The sequence below is a fragment of the Myotis nattereri genome (assembly GCF_964212035.1).
Source record: "Myotis nattereri genome assembly, chromosome: 19".
Taxonomy (NCBI): Eukaryota; Metazoa; Chordata; class Mammalia; order Chiroptera; family Vespertilionidae; genus Myotis; species Myotis nattereri.
The window spans coordinates 24,658,992-24,680,905 of NC_138095.1; the positions used below are offsets into that span (position 1 = coordinate 24,658,992).

At 49.7% G+C, this 21,914-nt stretch overlaps 2 protein-coding genes across 3 annotated transcripts in view; one reads left to right on the forward strand and one right to left on the reverse strand.

Moving 5' to 3' along the window:
• Positions 1–1,976: 1,976 nt before the first annotated feature.
• On the reverse strand, positions 1,977–12,078 carry LOC308535033 (uncharacterized protein C22orf31; the record flags this gene model as incomplete). The annotated part of the gene is made up of 3 exons (XM_081113742.1): positions 1,977–2,489; positions 3,669–4,118; positions 11,806–12,078. 3 exons carry the CDS (start codon positions 12,076–12,078, stop codon positions 2,052–2,054), a joined length of 1,161 nt encoding a protein of 386 aa, XP_080969868.1. The 3' UTR covers positions 1,977–2,051.
• A 69-nt stretch (positions 12,079–12,147) lies between these two features.
• The window catches only part of KREMEN1 (kringle containing transmembrane protein 1), a gene marked incomplete at its 5' end in the record, with an annotated part of 50,022 nt that continues 40,255 nt past the window's right edge, over positions 12,148–21,914 (forward strand). For both annotated transcript variants that reach the window (XM_081114192.1, XM_081114193.1), the window contains one exon: positions 12,148–12,244. In XM_081114192.1, coding sequence (XP_080970318.1) covers positions 12,148–12,244 — 97 coding nt within the window. The remainder of the gene's footprint in view (positions 12,245–21,914) is intronic.

Sequence of the window (21,914 nt, forward strand, 5' to 3'; positions counted from 1 at the left end):
ACTGATAAAGCTCCGTTGTCAGTGATTCCCTCCGTGGTGTGTGGGGCTGACGGAGCCGTGGAAACGGGACATCACATTTTCCATTGAGCACATCGGCCCCCACCCCCCACCCCTGCCAGGGTGTGACCTTTGGGTGTGGTGCCATGGCCCCACCCTTGTGTGACAGCAGATGTAAGCTGAAGAGGGCTAGAACCAGTTCACGTGGGGTGTGGGGCGGGGGGAAGGGTTGGGAGTTCTCCTCAGCAAGGTACCTCTTTGCAGACACAGCCCCAGTAGGCAGGTTCAACTCAGCCTCTTCCCCTCGCCTTTGAACCCAAGCCATTTGTTCAAGCCCCACCTGCTGTCCCACGGCTCAGACTCTCCCTTTTGTGCTGCTAGTTTCTACTCAAAAGTTCCTGCAGGACTAATGCTTTTAAAATGAGGTCTAAAAGATAATGACTAATCAAGAGTACTATTTTTTAAACAGAACTGCCTTTTTCTATTCTTTATGTAAACTCTATTGTGTTGGGTCTAACAAGGCACTATTTTAAAATGTGTTTTTTTTAAAAAAAAATTTTCTCCCATAGCACTTAAAAGATATTTTGTAAAGACTTTGCTGTAAAGATTTTGTAATAAAACGGTCTAAGGGCTCCTTCTCCAACATTACCATTTTTTAAAAATGTTTTAAAAGGCTAGAAAACAACTTATGTATATTCTGTATATGTATAGCAGCACATTTCATTTATGGAAATATGTTCTCAGAATATTTATTTACTAATATATTTATCTTAAGCCATGTCTTATGTTGAGAGTGTGACGTTGTTGGAATAATCATTGAAAATGACTAACATGAGGCCCTGTAAATACATGATAATTGCACACAGATTTTACATATTTGCCGACCAAAAATGATTTAAAACAAGTTGTAGTCTTCTATGGTTTTGTAACAAATTGTACAAATGACTGTAAAAAAAAATACAATTTTATCAAGTACATGTTCTACGTGGTCATCACTCTGTTGGGTAAAGCTCTACACATTCCACAAAGGAGAGGTTTGCATGAAGCAGTGCCTTTGTTGATGGTTTTTGTTTGTTTTTTTGTTAATCCTCACCCGAGGATATTTTTAGGGAGAGTGGAAGAGAGAGGGAAAGACAGAGAAACAGCGATGTGACTCACATCGATTGGTTGCTTCCTACAGGAGCCCCAACCGGGCCAGGGAAGCGTCTGCAACCAAGGTACGTGCCCTTGACCAGAATCGAACCCAGGACCCTTTGGCCCGCAGGCCAGTGCTCTATCCACTGGGCCAAACCGGCTAGAGCTGAAGCAGTGCCTTTAACTTCAGCTTGCTCGTGGGGGCATCCATATCATTTCCTCTTTGGTTAACATAGCGTTCAGGTTATTGGGGATTTCGGTGGCATCACGGGATTATGTATGTCCTTGAGGTGATGGTAGTTTTTCTGCTCTTCCCGGTGGAGGGCGAGAGGGAGGGACATGATGGTCAACCCTAGCAGTCCTCTTTTTAAAAGTTGGGAACATAGGCTGGATATACCAGTAGACCATCGGGTTTCTCTGCCAGGATCTTTCCTACCTGGAAGACAGAGACCCTCAAACCCCAAGAGAAAGGGGCTTGGCTGAAACCGGTTTGGCTCAGTGGATAGAGCATCGGCCTGCGGACTGAAAGGTCCCAGGTTCCATTCCGGTCAAGGGCATGTACCAGGGTTGCGGGCACATCCCCAGTGGGAGATGTGCAGGAGGTAGCTGATCGATGTTTCTCTCTCATCGATGTTTCTAACTATCTCTCTCCCTTCCTCTCTGTAAAAAATCAATAAAAATATATATTTTTTTAAAGAAAAAGAAAGGGGCTTGGAGGGAAAAAAGCCCCAAGCACCTAGCCCTCAAAATGACCTGCTCATGAGAGTGGAGGGGAAATGAATCTTGTACCCATTTGTCAGGTTTCCCGGGGAGGGTGGTTAATAACTTGTGGCGCACTCGGAGATGACCAGAAAGGTGCAAAGCGGTGTTTATTGTTTAGACATCTAGCAGAGAACAGCCTCATCTGTGCGATCCTGTTTCTATTTCTCCCTCTTTGACCTGGGCCACTTCTTGGGCACAGGCTCCTTGTCGACCTCCAGCCACGTCCTGACGGGCAACGAGTCCCTCTGAGCACCTTCAGGGGTGGCAGCCTGGCTGCACAGAGCCTCCCAGAGCTTCTGTTTGATGGCCTTGCCCAGCTCCAAGCTGTACCTCTTGGGGGTCCCCGAAGGGTTCCACAGCATCGGCTCGACCACAGCATGGTACAGAGCCCGGTAACCCTCTGTAGGGAGGCCGTGGATGGTTGGCATGTCTGACAACTGTTGTCTCTTCCTGGCTTCAGGAAGCAACGCCTGGCCCTTCCAGGCTGCTGTCCCCGCGTCCCTGTGTAGCACTTGGGTGGCGGCCACATGTTCGGCATATCTGCTCTCAAGATCTTGGCTGACTGTTACTTTTTCCTCCTTTGAACTTTCTTTACTCTGGCCAGGAAGAAAGCAGAGAAGTCAAAGCTAAAACTTGAGAAGGGAGCTCAGAATAATGATCTGGGATTTGTGTCCCAGAGTCTTGGTTACAGCCACAACTAACATTCGTCTAGTAGTGTGAGCGAGCTTACCGAATTCCTCCATGTATACCACTGCGTGCGTCCCCCCCAGGACCCTGTAAGGTCGGCAGGAGACAGCTTTAAAGGCAAGGGAGCGGGAATGGGTTTGCCCGGGGCCACACAGCTAGAAAGTTAATAACCACAGTTGTTGTCTACTGAATGCCACGACAGGATCCTAGGCATTCAGTCTGTGCCAGGCTCTGTTCAAAAGCCCTTTGCACGTATTTACTCATTGAATCCTCACGAAACCCTATGAGGAGAGAGCTATTACCCCTCATTTTGTAGACGACAAATACCAAGGCAGAAAGAGGCCAAGCCCAGTGTTGTCCTAAATTATAGTCAAAGCTGGGATTTGAACCCGACAGCCTAGCTCCAGGGCGCATGCTGAGCCCCGCTGGCCACCAGGAGAGAGGGCGCTGGGTTCAGGTCAGGCCTCTAGATGCTGAGTCCTTCATAGCCGGGCCTTGGTCACCTCTGCATGACCAGCGTGTGTGCTCTACACGTATCCCGGCCTTTCCCGCTCTTATTTTCCCTTCATGTCCAGCACCTTTCATCTGTGTTTATAAGAGCTACTTCGCCCTCCTATAGATAGTCAATCCTAGCAGGCAGGGTGTAAATATCGTGCCCCCAGAGCTGGTGCTCTCTCCATTATACCTCACTGCTGCTGCCCACCCACCCTCTACCCTCACCCCCTCAAGCCTATCTTCAACTTTAGGATTTCCTTCGCTTCATAAAAACTTTTTTTTTAAAAAAAAAAATACTTTTTTAATTGATTTCAGAGAGGAAGGGAGAGGGAGAGAGAGAGAGAGAAACATCAATGATGAGAGAGAACCATCGATCGGCTGCCTCCTGCACGCCCCTGACTGGAGATCGAGCCCGCAACCCGGCATGTGTCCGACGCAAATCGAACTGTGACCTCCTGGTTCATCGGTCGACGCTCAACCCCTGAGCTACACCGGCCCGGCTCATATAAACCTCGTAAGTGTTCAGTGTCTTCTAGCTGACATCTCCCTGTGCCCACCCCATCGCATGTTGTCCACCGCCAGCCGTCATCTACCTCGTTGTGGCTTCCTGCAGGCCTCCTGCGCCTCGGTGAGCCCGGCTGCTGTCCTAGGGGCTGCTTGCTCTGGGAGCTGACGGAGCTCCTCATCCTGCCCCGCCGAGTGGCTTTCATCGCTGAATCGTCCTTGGGCTCTACTAGCTTCGAGGGTTGTGCTTCCCCAAACTTGCATGGTACCGGGCAGCACTGATCCTTCAGTCGTCGCCTGAGCACCAGCTTAACCAGGGAGAGCGAACTGGTAATGAACGGATTCTTGACAACTTCCCAGGAAGAGGTGGTCCCTGGTGCTGGGGCACTGACGGTGCGCTTTGCACATGTCCTGGGCGTCCAGATGTTGGTGAGAGCTGGGGAATCCACATAGCAGTCCTGAAGCCTGCTGTTCAGTAAGATAGACTGCCGGAGTCCGTAGGTGGGGATGCTGGGGTCTCGCCTCACATAGATTGGGTGCTAGAATTATAAGGAGCGGGAGAGGGGACAAAAAAGACGAATTCTCAAGCAGAGACCAGAAGGTCTACTTTGGAGGCAAAGTATTCACATCTGTTTCTTCCACACCTGTCTTAGAAATCTTTCTACACATCCTCTCTCCTTCTCCCCAAAGCCTTTTGTCCCAGGGTCACGGGGACAGTCTGCCTCTCAAAGAACATCGCAGGCTTGGGCCGGAAGTGGAAGGGCAGGGAGCTTTACAAGGAACCAAAGACAGTTCCTGTCTCCTGGAAAGCTAAGGGGAGCCGTGGCAGGAAAAGGATGGGAGATAGGATCACTTCCGATTCCTGTAGGACCTGTAGTGACTCCTCAGCCAGGTCAAGTCCTGCCAAACCCTGAACACTTTCTAACCAGGCGGCCAGGAGCCAAGAAAAGCTGCGAACCAGGGACACACACTCTGGGGTCCATAAAGGTAAAGGCACAATGAAAACGATGCCTCTATTTCCTCGGACCAGCCCAAAACAAGAGAATAATCTGGATAGATCAGAATCCTTCATGGAGAGAAACCTGGCTTTCTAAGAAAGGCCATCTATAAGAACATTAAATCACCTTACCATATTTCGGTTGCCTTAAATTTTATTTTAGCAAGGGGAAAGAAATATGTATTTTCTTTTCCTTTTCTCTCTCTCTTTATTTTTGTTTTGTTTGGATCTATCAAATCACCTATCTTTCTCTGCCTCAAGTCACGTATGGGCAAATTGCAGTTTGCTTAGGTTTTGGCTTATATGCAGGCAGGTTTGAGCCATTATCTCTAGTATTTGTGATGTCACTTTGTTTTGTGATGTGGGTGTGGGTGGGTGTTACATCATCAAATTTTATAGTGAAATTAAGTTGGAAGGAGTTCTATTTTATTGTCTTCCCAGCCCCAGGAACTTCTGAAGTCCTCATTTCCCCCCAAACGGCTTGGGTGAATGCGGAAGGTCCTCGCGTTCTGGAGGAGTGGACGCTTTGCACGCCACGCAGTCAGAAATGCAGAGCAGATTGTGGGTCCAGGGAGGGAGGTGCATTCTTCCACGTGCAGAAGTGCCCTCCTTCTGCACATAAAGAAGGTACTGTTGAAATCCTCCACGTGGCTGCCAAGGTTAGGGACCAGAAACGAAAGAACACGTTCCTGCAGCCCTGGGCACCTCTCTCTCCGTGTGTCTCCCCGGGAGACTACACGGGTTTCTGGAATGTGGTTTTATTTTACATCCCATGGCAAATGCCGTAATTAGAGCTGTTAGCAGTGTCAAGGGCTTGAAACGAGAACAAAGACGCCTCTTCCTGGGAACTCTTGGGCAATGCCTCGCTCCTTATCAGGTGCTCGTCCTGATGGTGGTTTTGATTTTTTTTTTTTTTTCATACACAAAATGCCCAAGGAGGCGCCCTCCCCCCGGGGGCAGGAGAGCGGAATGATGGAAAAACAGAGTGTGAGTCTGGCAGGCGTTCCTGGAATCGCATGTGTTGCCCGTTTGATTTTTTTTTTCTTTTTTTTTTTCTTCTCTTTTTTTTCGAGTGTTGTCCCTGGAGTGAATCAAAGTCTGCAGGCAGACCGCACCGCAGGCCGTGGCAGAACCACCTCCAGGTGGACCCACAGACGCTCGGGAGGACAATGGGGCCCATTCAGCCGCGAGCCCTGGCCTCACCTCCAGAGAGGTGGGTCAGTTTTAGAGCAGGGCGTTGGAAAGGGTTTGTCTTCGGGAAGGGTTTGCGAATGTCTGGAGACGGGGCAGGCAAGCATCCGAATCCCAGAGAGGCGGCACCAGGCTCGTGGGCTACTGTCTCCCTTTGCTCTGCAAGGCGGAGGGGGCAGAAGGGGAAAGTCGGGCCAGAAAGGCATCCTGGGAGTAGCTCTTCTGTTTCTCTTCTTCCCAGCCTCGAGGTGGCCTTCCCACTCATCTCTTGTACTTACTTTCCTAGGTCTTGCCCTCAGTGACCAAGTGGCATTGCTCTGGCTCCGAGGGGCGCTCTATATCTCCTGCTTCTGGCCACATGGACGGCGGCGGAGACTCTTCAAATTCCAGTAAATTCTGCCTTCTCTCCCTTCCATAGACTGAACCCCAACAAGAAACCCTGACGTTCCTTGGAACTAACCCAGCGTCATTTGGCTTGTGCTCTTTCTCCTACGTCAGTAAAATCTGTATTTATGGAAGGCCTACTGCAGGCCAAGCACTGTTTTAGACACTTTACAAGCGTCATCCCCTGAAATGACACAAATGGTCTTATGAATTTGGACACTGTTGCCATCCCTACTTGACAGTTGAGGAAACTTAGGCAGACACTGCTCAAGAACCATGCCCCACAGCTGGTAACCAACAACAACAGCTGGACGCAACCAAGCTGTACACCACTCCACCCTTGCTCTTCGCCAGCTTTGACTGGTCGGCCCATCCACGTACCACACCTGCGCCCAGTTCTAGTCCTACCTGGCCTTGTCAGGAGGCTTCCTCTGGGCTCAGGAGTTGGTCTGTCGGAGGTGACATCCCAGACCCATCTCTCTGTGGGCAAGTGAATTCACATCTCTGAACCTTATTTGCCTCATCTGTGAAATGGGGTAGCAAATCGTGCCTCCTCTAGGACCACTGGGAAGATGAAATGGGACTATGCATGTGAAGCCCTTGGTATGGCTCTTGGTGCATAACAAGCACTCAACAAGTCATGTTCTTATTAACAGTATTAATATTGTGGCCCATTCCCCCGTCTGACTCTTTCTTGAGCCCCTGATGCCCAGGGTCTGAGTGACATAACCCAGTATTTGATATGGACTTCATCTCAGGTCCTTCCTGGGCATCCATCTGGTCTATGAGGACAAGCAATGGGCCTCTTGAAGTGGAAGGATTCTGATCTGGCTTGCGTCTCCCCACATTTCTCTTCCTATGATCCATCTTCACTAAGCATTGGTCAGACTCATCGACCTCACAGAAGTGGGATATTTACAGAAGGTACATGTCTCCCTGGTTGTGGGAATGATTCATGCTTCATTCGACGGAAAGGGAAGCGGGTACCCGAGGATACGCGAAGGAAAGTGACTAGTCTGTAGTAGTGATTGTTCCATCAAAGGTTGTTCAGAATTACAAAGTCAAGATGGAAAGACTCTTCGGTTCAGGGTCCTGACACCATGGCAAGAGTTTCCACTGCTGGTGCCAACACTTGATTCTCGAACCTGGGGTTGAGGCACTAGGGCTTCCATATTGCTCAGCGGCCTGTTCCTCAGTTTGAGTCACCATTGAACCTTTTTTATTCTGCTGAGCTCAGTCTAAATAACTTTCATTTTCCACCCATCATTTGGAGCTGTGCTTCCTGACATCTCTAAACCACCGCTTCTATTTGGAAACACATCTGCCCTTCTTTGATGCGTCGCCAAGCTCTCCTCACTGTATTTTTAGCTCCTATAATGCTTCGCCTTTCTTTTTTTCCTTTCCTACAACCTTTCTCCTCTTTAATTTCTCTTAGCTCCTCTTCTTTTGCTGGAGGATCCATTAATAAAGAAGAAATGGAGCCAATTTAGATTAATTCTTGTCTTTCCCCTTCTTGCCCAACTCCCAAATTCTAGTGGAATTGAGTTGTTTTTTAATCTTCTCAGAAGATGTTTTGATTTTAACACCCAAGCAGTAAACTTCCACACCCAAATGGGAACATATCTGAGGTTTGTGATGTAGAAGGTTTGGGAAAAAAGAGAAAAATTTTGGATGAGAGAATTTGCAAAGATTCCTGAACCATGATGCAAACTCTGAGGACCAGTGATTTAGACCACATGTGCTGAGTACGCACCCATCATGGGCCAAGCATACGAAATCAGGGCACCCTGCCCGCCCTGCTACCCCTTCTCACCTGACTCACGGTCACCTGGATGTCCCGCAGACACCTCTAAACTCATTATGTTCAAACCAAATTCTCTCTCCCTTCACGCCCATCAGAACAGCAAACTACTACTTCTCTTGAATTTTCCATCACTAGTTGCCTGGCCCAGAAACCTGGGAGACAGGATCAGTAACAGTACTGTACTGAGCTGAGCCTGGGCCTAAAGGAAAATCAGAAATCTATATCCTGCTTTTACTTAAAAATTTAATATTTCGTTCATCTTGAATTTTTTGTCATTCATTTAGATTTTTAAATATATTAAATTAAAACTGTTTATGAAGTAGATTCAATATATTTTAACCCATTATGGGATATTGAGTTCTTTATCTTAATTATTGAATTTTGGGGGCTTTCTGAAATTTTGTGCCTCAGCTGAACGCCTCACTCACCTCTCACCCTCATCTTGGCCATGGATCACTCAGTAAACACATGTCGCCAGAACCCTATAAGGACAAGAAGCCAATTCACCATGGCGACTAGGAGCATAGTCCTGTAGTCCTTACTGCCTGGGTTCGAAGCCCAGCTCCACTGCTGTATGACCTGAGGATGAACCATTTAACGTCCCTGTCTGAGGGGAATGGTAAGGGTGCCTCCTTCCTAGGGGCTATTGGGAGGATTGTGTGAAATGCAATGCCAAACACTGCACCCTACCTAGTCGAGTCCTCAGTAAATGTTTGCTATGGTTGTTATTATTATAATCAGGCTCCCCATCCAGTGCTCGCTTTACAACATGACTGCCCTGTGAGCAGAAGTCACCCCAACTAGGATCATCAAATGCAACCAGCTGAGGTCTCTGTTTCTTTTGTTTGTTTTTAACCTTCACTGAAGGATGTGTTTATTGATTTTTTTAGAGAGAGAAAGAGAGAGAAACATTGATGTGAGAGAGAAACATCAATTGGTTGCCTCTCATGCATGCCCTGACCGGGAATCGAACCCGCAACCTTTTGATGTGTGGGATGACTTTCCAACCAACCGAGCCACCCGACCAGAGCTCTCCCAGCTTCTTGGCAAATCCAGCCGCCCACGGAGGAATCCAAGGGTCCAACGGCAGAACACAGGAGGCAAACAGACCACCAACACCACCTTCCTGAAGGCCCAGGGGCTACAGCCCGTGTCCTCACTCTTTCCATGAAATAAAGCTGCTCACCGACCAAGGCATGTGAAGCACTGAAATGAATCTCTGAGACTGCTCCTTGCCAGGGGCCAGGACCGCATAGCTGAGCAAAAGACCTTGAGCCATTAAGTGCCCTGACCTAGACTGGCTCGGCTGTATTTTTAGCCTCTGTGTGCTGTTTCCATCACCTGTGCTGGGCTTTAAGCTGGAAAACAGGGGAGGGAGGCCTGGAGAAGGCGTGAGGGATGCTTCTCATAGCAGCCAGTGGGGGCAGGGGCTTGCACACTATTTCTGAATTCTGTTGCACAAGCCAGATCCACGGGCATGCAACCTCTGTGTAGGGACACAGGTCCCCGAACTTAGAAGGGCCCCACACTTGGTATCATGCCCTGTGGTTGCCATCTTAAAATTCCTAGTCACTCTGAACAAGGGGACACCCCCACACACATATTCATTTCTCACTGGGCCCAGCAAATCACATAGCCCTTTCCGTCTGTACACAAAACCAAGAGAGCCAGACACAGGAGGTGGGTGGTACCCATGCAGCAGGGTGCCTTCCTGCAGGGGCCAGGCCAGGCCAGGCCAAAGCTACTGTCATGAGGCATGAATCCCCAGACTTGGGCCCAATAAACCTTACTTTGCACCTCCTGTCTGCCCCTTCCTACGTGCTCCTCAAATGCTGAAACCTGTCCCCAGCTCTCTACTTAAACTAGTCCACCCAGCATTCAACATCACTTTCTTGGCTCTGTAGGACTTTCTGTTCTCTGAGATACACCTTATTTTCATGCTGGGTGACGGGCCCCCTCCCCTCCCTTAGAATGTAAACTTGTGCTGTGCCTGCTGTGGGCCTGTCCCTCACTGAATATTTTTAAAGCCGTTAAATGTATTGAGGTCCCAGTGGTTAACAGCATCAGCTTCAGGTGGACAATGTTACATTTCCTTACCTGTGGACTCTATTCCGCACTCACCACCCCCAAGTTTGCTTTCCTTCCGTTTCTCTTCGCGGAGTATTTGTGGGATGGAGGGAGGTTCACCTGTATTGAGTGCTTTACCCTGTGCTGACGGGTTCACCTGTATCTTCTCATTTAATTCTCCTTCCACGCGTCCGGCCTGCGCCTGCAAGGGCATGAGTTAGAGGTAGAGCTCCCAGGTCCTGCCAGAGGAGGAGGAGGCGTTGGAAGTGGGAAGGGCCCACATGGGGAAGAGAGGGTGAGCGCCAGGTGGGATGGGGAGGGTGTGTCCTCCGGGGACCAGGTGTCGCTGGGTGGGGGGTGTCCCCCTGCTCCATCAGGGAGCCCGGAGGATTCCTGAACTCGGGAATGCCCCCGTGAAGACAATGACGGGACAAGATTCTTCTTGCCGCAGCTCTGGGTCGTGTGGGTGGAAAGGGACTGATTTTGAGAGGCCTCGTGGGAGGTAGCTGCGCCTTTGAGGCCCAGCCCTGGGAACAGCTTGGGGAGGGGGGTGGTGGAAAGGGGACCCTGGGAGTGGGCGAGGGGGCCGGTGCAGCGAAAGCGGGCCGGGACCGGTCCAGCCCCCCTCGGGGCGCGGCGAGTCGGCGCACGAGGGCAGATGTTCCCGCCGCCGCCGCACCGGGCGCAGGTCCGCACTTGCAAGTCCGGGACCCGGGACTTGAAAGCGCCCGGCGCGCCGCCCGGACCTGCCTCGCGGGGCGTCGCCGCGGCACTTTGGGCGGGAGCTGCAGGAAAATCTGCACCGCCCGGGGGAGTGCGGGGGAGAAGGGAGGCCCGCCGCGGACCCCGGGTGCAGCTGGCGCAGGCCTGGGGGCGTGGGGAGGGGAAGGGCCTGCGCGCTCTGAGCCGGGTCTCGGCGGCGTCCTCGCCCCAGCCGCGCCGGCACCTCTGCGCGTCGGGCGCCGGCTGCCTTTGCTTCGCTGTCACCTACTATCGTGAAGGCCTTTTATGAGGCCCGTTTTGCAGACGACTGAGGCCCAGACGGAGTAGGAAACTGGCCCCAGTGGACAAAGGATGGGCGATAGGATTCGGAACCGGTATCGGTGTGCTGCTTCTGTGGCTGCACGAATGGGGGTGGTGAAAGGAGCCCAGCATTTCCCAAGCTCCTACTGTGCGCGGGTAAAAAGTTTCCACCGCCGTGGGAGCAGTTGCTGTCAACGCCCCCGTTTCACAGGCGAGGAAATGGGGACCAAGGGAGCTGTTTTCCCTTGAATGTCGCCCAGGGTAACAGGTGACCGGATGGGAACAGGCACCGGCTGGCTCCACTGCACCCTTTAAAAAAATTAAATAAATAATAAATAAATATATTATTGATTTTTTACAGAGAGGAAGGGAGAGGGATAGAGAGTTAGAAACATCGATGAGAGAGAAACATCGATCAGCTGCCTCCTGCACACTCCCTACTGGGGATGTGCCCGCAACCCAGGTATATGCCCTTGGCCGGAATCGAACCTGGGACCCTTCAGTCCGCAGGCTGACGCTCTATCCACTGAGCCAAACCGATTAGGGCTGCACCCTTTTCTTAACCACGACGGTGAGCCAAGCAGGGGAGAGCCTCTGGTTTGCAAACGGCTGTTCTGATTATTCTCCCCGTGGTTGTGCCTGCGTTTGGGTCACCACCCGAGTGAGGGTGGGCCCGGAGTCACTGGGCGCCCAGCCCGCTCCAGCCCGGCGGAGTTTGGCGGAGGGGCTCGGAGGCGAGGTCCAGAGCCACGCCCCTCACCTGTTGGCCCCGCCCCGCGAGCGGACCAATAAGCTGCTCCGCGGGGGCGGGCCCAGGTGAGGCGGGGAACGTAGGCGGCTCCTGGCGCTTGAGTGGCAGCGCGGCGGGCGAGTGGGAGGAGCGGGCGTGCGCAGTCGGCTCCGTCTCAGGCCTCGCGGAGCGGCCGGGCGGGCCCGGCGGCCGGGGCGGTGGCGGCGCTGGGGAGGGCGGGCCGGGGCGGGGCGGCCGGCGGCCGGGGCGGGGCCACGTCCGCGCCCCGCGTCCCGCTCCCATGGCCGCCCCCGGCTCCCCGCGCTGCCCCCTCTCCCGCGGGCCGCGCCCCAGGGCCCCGCACTGACGCCCATGGCGCCGCCCGCCGCCCGCCTCGCCCTGCTCTCCGTCGCCGCGCTCACGCTGGCGGCCCGGCCCGCGCCCGGCCCCGGCCTCGGCCCCGGACCCGGTGAGTGAGCGCCCCGTCGCCGGCCCCGTGCAAAGCGAGCCCGGGGGGCCGCCGGGAACCCCGTCCCTTCGCACTACCTTACGGGACCCCTTCTCCAGGCCCCTCAGCGACGCCCCCTCGGGCCGGGCCGGTACCCCCTCAGGTCCCGGGCTCCCCCAAGCCCCTCAGCGACTCCCCCTCGGGTCGGGCCGGTACCCCCTCAGGACCCGGGCTCCCCGAAGTCCCTCAGCGACGCCTCCTCGGGCCGGGCCGGTACCCCCTCAGGACCCGGGCTCCCCGAAGTCCCTCAGCGACGCCTCCTCGGGTCGGGCCGGTACCCCCTCAGGACCCGGACCCCCCCACCCCCGGGCCCTCAGCGACGCCCCGTCGGGCCCAGTGGTGCCCACCTGCCTCAGGACCTGGGAGTCACCCCCCGACGCCCCCCAGGCCGGGACGCCCTCTCCGCCTCAGTGCCTCCCGGGACCCCGTCCTTCAGCCCCCCACGGCGCACCTCGGGCCCGTACACTCCCCCCCCCACCCCCCACCCCGCCTGGTGACGCCGCCCCTCCTCCCCCAGCCCCCCAGCGACACCCCCTCCCGGGCCAGGACCCCCTCGCAAGCCCCACAACTGCGCCCCCGCGCCCCCTGCACCCGGGGACCCCAGCGCCTCCCGGCTCAGGGGCGGGCGCGCAGCGGAGGGGAGCGGGCGCCCGGCTCCAATGGCCCAACACGCGGGGAACCGGGTCGACTTGCCGGCTCTGCAGGTCGCAGGTCCCGGGCGCACCCGCTGTTCGCCGCCCGAGCGCCCCCTCGCTGCCCCCCGGGCCGCTTTGAACTTCCCGGTGACTCAGGTGCCGGCCCAGCTCAGAGAGAGGAAGGAAGGGAGGGGGGAAGGAAGGAAGGGGTGATGGGACACGGCTCCCCTGCAGAGCTTAGGGGTGCGATGCAGAGTCCCCCTACTTTGAACAGGGTCACCGCCCCCCAGGCCGAGGTCGAGGCCAGGTCTCCCGGAGGTGGGGCCCCGGACCGGGATGGAAGCTGGGACGCTGCTCCACACACACCCTTCCGTGCAGCAGAACCCTCTCCACGTAGAGAGGCGAGAGGGCGTTGTCCGGCCCGGTTCCGTGCAGCAGAACCCTCTCCACGTAGAGAGGCGAGAGGGCGTTGTCCGGCCCGGTTCCGTGCAGCAGAACCCTCTCCACGCTGAGAGGCGAGAGGGCGTTGTCCGGCCCGGTTCCGTGCAGCAGAACCCTCTCCACGCTGAGAGGCGAGAGGGCGTTGTCCGGCCCGGTTGGTTGCCTTTCGCTGCAGGTTGTCGGGGCGATGAGACGGGGCGCGAGTGGAGAAGGAGGAGGCAGGAGCTCGTTCCCCGAGTGTCCGAGCAGGAAGGCCCCCCTCGGGGGTCTCCATTAGGGTCGCAGGCTGTGATGTTGGAAAGTCGGGAGTTTTTGCTGCTGAGAGAAAACCCCAGAGTTGCTTTGCTTACTCAGCAGCGTGGATGCGTGAAAAAGCTAGGACTTGGTGTTGTGATTTTCAGCGTGACTGCGCCCCGCCTTCAGCTCTCTGAGCCTCACTCTCCTCGCCTGTAAAGGTGGGATGGGAATGATGACCGCCTTCCGGGGGGCTGTGAAGGTGAAGTGATATTGCAGGTACACCCCTATGTAGAGAAGGCAATCGAATCAATCGATCCATATATTTGTAATAATACTTTTTTTTTATAGTGCTTTACAGTTCACCAAGTGCTGGGCACCTCATTTGCCCTGAGAATGCTCTGAGCTTACAGCCTGATTAATCCCTGTAAAAGGCAAAGCTTGGCTTTAGGGGTGTGTGTGTGTGTGTGTGTGTGTGTGTGTGTGTGTGTTTTGGAGGGCGGGTGGTGGGGGGTGTCTCCAAGTATTGTAAACCTTAGGCTTAGGGAGTGGTTTCTGAGTGATGGATGGGTGGTGGCCTTCTAGGAGACTTGTACATAAACTTCTGCACCAGTCTGATCGCTTCTACTGTTTGCCCTATGTGAGGAATGAAGGAGGGACTTTGGGAGAGCCAGGATGTGTCAACATCTCTGTAACCTAGTAACCCCTTCGCACGCTTTGCCATCTGTGTGGTCAGGATTTAAAGTCCTCCGAGGAGAGAGAGAAGAGAGCGGTGCTGGTGGACATAAACGGGTCCCCTGGTGGGAAGGGCAGAGGAGTCGCTCGGAAAAGTGTTAGGTGAGCCAACTCGGCTTACACCGCTTGTGAGGAGGTGGCATCCTTCGCCCCCCCAGGAAGGGTCAGATGCAGCAGTTCTTCCATAGTTTGGACCTCAGACCTCGGTGTGCTTTACTTTGGGAGTCTGAGGTCAGGACAAGTAAATAACCACGGGGAAGTGACTTAGGATAAGCGGCCCAAGATCCCAATTCAGTGAGCCTCATCCGCTCTTTTTTCTTTGGTCCTGGTGCTGCAGAGCTTCTCTGACTTCCAGGAAGCAGTTTTAGGGAGATACCACATGGTCTTGAGCATCATATCCCATCTAGAGCCTGCCCACTAGTTTTTAAAATCCTTTCCAATAATAATAATAAAAAAAAGACCAAAAAAACCCCAACCAAACACATTTTTTTCCGAGGATATACCAAACTTACCATTTTATATTTTCTGATACTGTAATTTTCTCTAGAATTTTGTGGATGGAAAAAATTATTTCAAGTACTTATATTCTGTACAATTTTGTAATATTTAAATTACTGGTGGTTTGCATTTTTGAATGCTGACTTTTATAAAAACAGTTAGCTCATTCCCCATCAATGCTACTTCTAATTACAGTGTATAGCCAACCCCAAATGATCTCTCTTCTCCTTTCCATTTTTCCTTTGAGACTCTCTTCTTCCTTCCCAACTGATAAGGAGGAAGATAGAGGTTAATGGTGGAATCTAGACTCCCTTTTTAAAGGAGGAAAGCAGCCAGGGCCATGGGGCTGATGGGCTTTTCGAAGTTGAACTCCCATCTGGAATGTATTGACCTGCAGGGGAGAGCCAAGAGGTAGGAAGAATAGAGAAGCCTGGGTGGACTTCAGCTCTTTGAGTTTTCTGTCAGAGGCAAACTACCTGCTTGGGTGTTTCACAACATTTGGCTATCAGGTGCGCTCTCTCAACTCAGGTTACAGATGCGGTGAACTGCGATTTATAGTTGATGCTCATTCTCCTCTAAGTCCTCCCCTAGAATCCATCCTATTAGCCAGTGGTATTCTTGCCATAAAACCTGTGAGTTCTGACCTGACTGGTTTAGCTCAGTGGATAGAGCGTCAGCCTGCGGACTGAAGGGTCCCAGGTTCGATTCCGGTCAAAGGCATGTACCTTGGTTGTGGGCACATTCCCAGTAGGGAGTGTGCAGGAGGCAGCTGATCGATGTTTCTCTCTCATCGATGTTTTTAACTTTCTATCCCTCTCCCTTCCTCTCTGTAAAAAATCAATAAAATATATTAAAAAAAATAAATACAAACAGATATGCGCTCTTCAGGGAGGAGCAAGCTTTAAAAAAAACCCAAAAAACAAAAAAAACAACAACCTGTGAGTTCAGTTAACAGGGAGAGCTTCACACTGTACAGAGCCCTGTCCCTCTTGGGGACTTCCTTCATGTTAATAGAATTACCTGTTTGCAACAGAGGGTCTGAGAGGAGTAAAGTGGACTGGCATGCATACCAGTTACTTTCCTGCTTTGGCTATTTTAAGAAGAAACACAAAACTGTCAAAACTCACCCAGTATCAAAGAACCCTGGTCTTTTTGTGAACATTTGATTTGGCCCCTTAGACAAAGCTATTTAAAGGTTTGAGATATGCAATGAGACATTTTATAAATCTTAACCCAAAAAGAAGGTCCACTTAGGCTCATTAGTAATAAACAAGTTGTTGCACTTAACATAGATATTATTGACACACTTCCATATGATTTAACATAGTTGGATCAACAGCAATAAATAATGAAGATAAAATGTATTGCTTTAAATACCTTCATAGTACAGATTAGGGATTTTTGGTGGTGGGCTATATGCCAACTTTAGTTTAGGATTTTTGAGCCTATAATTCCATCGAGGTCAGGTGTTGGCAAATGTTTTTGGGGTTTTTTTTTATAAAGGGCCAGACTAAATAATTTAGACTTCATGGGCCACATACTCTGTTGCAATTACTCAACTCTGACTTTGTAGAACAAAAACAGCCAGCCATAGACAAAATGTAAATGAATTGGCGTGGCTGTGCCCCAATAAAACTTTAAGGACACGGAAATTTAAATTTTATGCAATTTTTATATGTCACACAAATTGATTGTTTTCAATCATTTAAAAATTTAAAAACCATTCTTAGCTCATGAGCCATACAAAAACAGGCAGTGGGCCAGGTTTGGCCCACAGGCTGTACTTTGCCAAATCCTGTTCTAGGTCCATATGTATTGATTTATTTTCACTGGCCTGAAAAGGTGACAAGGAGGCTTGATTTTGGTGAATGAATGCACCCTTTACCTTTTCCTATTAACTAACTTTAAAAGACATATGGGAGAAATGGTCAAAATGGTAAATTTTATGTTATGTCTATTTTACTACCAATTAAAAAAAAAGTTACATATGGGGGGAAGTTCGTGCACATACATTTGGATATTTAATAAGACTTTTTAAAAAAATGTTTTAAAAAGAAATCCAGCGTGGTTCAGTGTGCGCTATATAAAGAAAATAGTGCCTGCCTTGGAACTGGTCCATGGTTTGTTCAGCTATACAGATGTTGCTTGGAACAAACTGTTGAGAGATCTGTTTCTCAGAGGAAAGCCCAGGCAGCAGGTGGCACCAGCCCCGAGACTTAGAGAAACAGCCAGGGGAAAAAGAAGAAGAAGAAAACAAACTTCTATCACTTTCCTAAACAGTTGAATTTTATTTCCATGGTTCTATCCTCATTTTTAAAGTGGCCTTTAAAAAACAACAACAATGTGCTTAGGCTGGTTATTCTGTTTTAATTAAAACATTTTTGAAAAAAAACCCAACAAATTGAAACATTCAAACATACCAAGTTGATTGTGTTTGTACTGTGGAACAGTTAATGCAAAACACTTGAGGGAGGCCGGAAGTTTGGATCTGTAGCTTTTGTCTGAGTTTTTTGCCTCCTGAATAAGGACAACAGACGAGAAAGTGAATAAAAGTGTCCCTTATAAAACTACCTATGAAAGTTTTGAAGTGAGATCTCCGCAAGCCCCCTGTTCCTGGCTGGCTCACTGTGCAGTCCCTGAATGGGTGGGAGCAATGGTTGGCATTGACGTTCCTTCCATATTCTGTTAGACCTTGAAAATCCAGCTGGAACCTGGAAGTATTCATCTAGGAGGAGCAGCTCAAGGTTACTCTATGTTTCCGTCTCTCCGTTGCCTTCAGTGTCTTCCTGTCAATATGGCAGTGCTTCCCCAGACCTCACCTCCGAGATATTATCCTGGATTTGGACTGACCAGGGAAAGGAAGGAGGCCATTGTAGAAACATCATAAGGGTGTTCCTACTACTCAAAAACAGCTACCCCACAGAAACTTGCCTTCTCCTCTAAGAAAGTCTCCCCCTCCCCACCCCCTTTTAAACTTCTTTCTAGGTAAACATCTCCCTGGCCTGAACTTGCAGCAGTTTGAAGAGGGTTAGGGTTAAAGGAATGAAGCTGGTTGCTAGGAAGACAAAAGACTTTAGGCCATCTCACATGCAAGGTTTGCCTCCCTCCCTCCCAGTGATAGCAGGACCCTCTCAGGGCTGTCCTTCTGCTGGGCCCAGTGTCTAGGTTTTTTTGTTGGTGGTGCGTTGTTTTTTTTTTTGCCACGGATTTAATCCCTGGCAAGTAACCAAAGCATTCAAACTTTTATTGTTCAATTTACCACAAGGGCGGGGCCTTGCTTCTGGTGGGCTGAGTCGGCTGCAGCCACTTCCAAACCCCAGTGTCACACCACATTAGCAACTTCAGATTTCGAGGGCTGGATTCTTTTCAGTTTGGTTAGATTCTTGGTTAAAACCAGAACAGTTTACTCACACTCACAGTCTGAATGCTAGCAAATAGTAAAACAGCACAGACAACTTTTAAAGTTGATTCAAAATGGGTGCAGCATCAGCACATAGGACTCACTCTACAAGGTGTCTTTATACCTCCCAAACATATGTTAAGGGCTGTCCATGTTCCTTGGTGTCCTGAAGTTGGATGAAAATATGGCGACTAAGTAGTTCTCTGCTAGAATAGTAGGGCTTGTTAACCAGTGCCATCACAGTATGTAAATTACTTGCTGCTGTTCAATCTATAAAAATTCATCTTCAAAGAAAATTATTGGGCTGGTAAAAATATTTTTAATAATGACCACAGAAGCCATATTTGTTTTTCTTTGATGTTCTTCCGAAGACCCTTCTGGTTTTAATCAGATTGTTCCCACATAAAATACAGTGGAAATCTACAATAATAAAATCCCTATTCCTATTTCTATGGGGAAATAAACAGGATGGGGACTGTCCTTTTAAGGGGTTTTCCCCTTCCCTTTCCCCAGACTCAAAGCCTCTATTACTGGTGGGTGTTTTGGCATCAGTTAAGGGCCTTCAATCCTTCCCTCCCTCCATGTTTTGCTCTTTCATTAAAGTGTTTCTGTTGTCTAATTATATCCTTTCAATCAAATTAGAGACTGCAGCATCTGGTGAGGGCCGTAACTGCTGCCATCTGCACCTCGTATATACAGGCCTGTTCAGCTGAGAATCACTCAACTTCCAAATGGCAGGAAGAGATTTGGAAAAAGTTTAGTTGGGAGGGAGGTTAACTTAAAAGGAACGTCTTCAAAGGCTGGGTGCGACGCCCTGCTTACTGTGATGTGTGCACTGCCATGCAGAGCTCCATTGGCTTGGCTCGCCCAAGGTTCTTCCTGATCGCTTCTGGCAGACGAAGGGTTTCTGATTGAGCTGACATGACCAGGCCTTCTCCTCCTTGTTAGGGGCTTGAAGGGACCTGGGGCAAGCTGAAAATCTCTCCCTTGAGAAGAATTATATGGCCACTGGTTAATGGATATGACACTTCCTGTTTATCTGACCATTTCTTCTAATTCAGCAGTTTAAACCAACCAGAGGAGGTTTTGCTCCCAGGGGACATTTGGCACTATCTGCAGACATTGTTGGTTGTCACACCTTGGGGTCGGATGGGGTGTGCTACTGGCATCTAGCAGGGAGAGGCCAGGGGTGCTGCGAAACATCCTACAGTGCACAGCATAGCCCCCCGACAAACAGTTATCCAGCCCAAATGTCAGTAGTGTTAAGATTGAGAAACCCTGTCCTAACTACTATTATTTTGTCCTTCCCTTCACTGTGGCCCAGGAGTAGGCAACTCTGATCAATGTTTTTCACTCAAGAAAGTACGTTCTTCATTTGCCTGGCCAGCGTGGCAAATGAAGCATTGACCTACTAACTAGGAGGTCACAGTTTGATTCCCAGTCAGGGCATAAACCCAGGTTGTAGGCTCCATCCCCAACATGGGGTGTACAGGAGGCAGCCGATCAATAATTCTCTTTCATCATTGATGTTTCTATCGCTCTCCTTCTCCATTCCTCTTTGAAATCAATAAAAATATATTTTAAAATAGAAATGAAGAGAAAGTAGATTCTTCATTATCCATATTAAGCTCCTTAAGCATTTCTGTGAACAGTGTTTCAGAAATCTTGATGGAATCAGATCTGTGATTTCACTGTATGTTTCTGCTGTCTAGACTGAGATTGCCAGAGTAAATGCAGGGCACTCAGTTAAATTTGAATTTCATGTAAACAGTGAATTTTTTTTTAAGTCTGTCTCATGCAATGAAAACTTAAATAATGAAAACTTAAATATCTTTAGAAATGATTTGTTGTTTATCTAAAATTCAGATTTAACTGGGCATCCTGTATTTTCATTTGCTAAATCTGGCAACCCTACTCCACAGCCATGAAACTTTAAACCTTTGAGTGTCAGATCAGATTGTTAGCCATCGCTGCCCTTACTGCTTTGGGTGGCTGGAGATGACGGCACTGCTTGTTCCTGCTTATAGGTCGTTGGTACAACTGAGTCTTCCCTTCTGCCCCAAACTGTCTCCCTGGTCAGAACTTTGAACCTGTCACTTAAGTCATTTTTATCTTGAAACCAACTAACAAGTGCTTAGGCAATGCCTGCTGCGCTCCCTAAATCTCTGACGGGGACTCATCCATCCCTGTGCCATTTCAGAGAAGACTACGACTTCGTTGCTTCAGGGTTTACTTTAAAGACAGGCTCTGGAGATATGCTGTCTTCCCGGCAGTCAGCTCTCCACCCAGGAACGCTAGTATTATTTGGCAATCTCATATCAACAGGGGAAGCTGAATAGCCCAGAGGCTGGCTTCCATGGAGCACTGGCTGCCCTCCAGGACACCTCTATTGGGGAAATTTCTAGCCATCTGAAATTAAACAGAGAGTCCAGGCAATACTGATAGAACTTGCCCAGATGCTGGATTATTTTATCAGTTTATTTTATCTCCTTTTAGACTGATTGAAAGCTTCAAACTGTGTGAAATTGGGTTGCTCAAGAGACGGTAAAGCAAAGTGTAGACTTAAGCCAGGTGTCTCCTGCTTAAAGCAAACTCACAATATACAAATGGATATTCATTACAAGGGGTTGATTGTTCCCTATTACAAATGGCTTCACCATAGGTTTCCTTTAAATAGCAGATTCCCCCAGTTTAAATAGCAAGTATTTTACCTTCAAATGCTTGATTTACATAAACTTCCCTGGCACTTCTCATAGGTCATTGCTAGGTAAGTCATGATCACTAGCCTAGAGACATAAATTGGTAAGGAAAATGGGGCACTCTGAAAATGTCTATAATGGGTGTGTGTTTTCCCCACCCTTTAGCTCCCTACACCTGCTTCCCTCGCTAAACTATCATTTGCCAGGCACATTCTGTGTGGTCTGTAGTTGTTGAGGATACAAAAATAAGTGAGATGCTCAAGAAGAAACTCACAGGCTAGTGGAAGCAGAGCTAGGTGCTTCTTGGGCAATTACAGCTCAAGGTGATCAAGTCTTATCAGAGCTGTGGCAGCAGGCACTGTGGGACTAGTTTTAAAGGCCCTGGTTTCTATAGGAGTATCGTGCTAACTATTCTAGTTTTTGTGCTTTCAAAGTGCTCCATTTTTTGTCTACTTTTTGTTTCCTTTAGAGTTGACTTATAATACACTAAGTTATTGTCCATCAGAGAATGGGACTTTGAGCTTTAAAACATCTATGGTTCCAGCTTCTTTATGTGTAAACTATTTTTAGTGTGAAATTTTTTTCAAGATTGAGGTGGATCTATTTGTACTCAAATATATATCAAGAGTGGTACCATCACCAAAGTGATAGAAAGTGTTCTGGTAGCATTGGCAGTAAAATCCATGGTTAATTAATGAAATTAGTTCATTAAAGTTCTGCTGAGTCCATTCATTAACCAAGGGTTGGCCTAATCTCCCTGTATATGTTATAGAGCTAGATTCTTTCTCAAAAACTGCCTTTTGTTTTTCAATTTGATGATTGTATGTGTTTATAATATCCTAAATGGTAGCCATAAGTTCCTCAAGCACTACTGCATATCCATGGTGACCATTCCTGGCAAAAACACTTGCACTTCACAGTGATGACCGTCCAGTGGGTCCTGCCTGGGTGGAAGTAAAGCATGTTCAAGATGAGAGCTAGATGAGAAA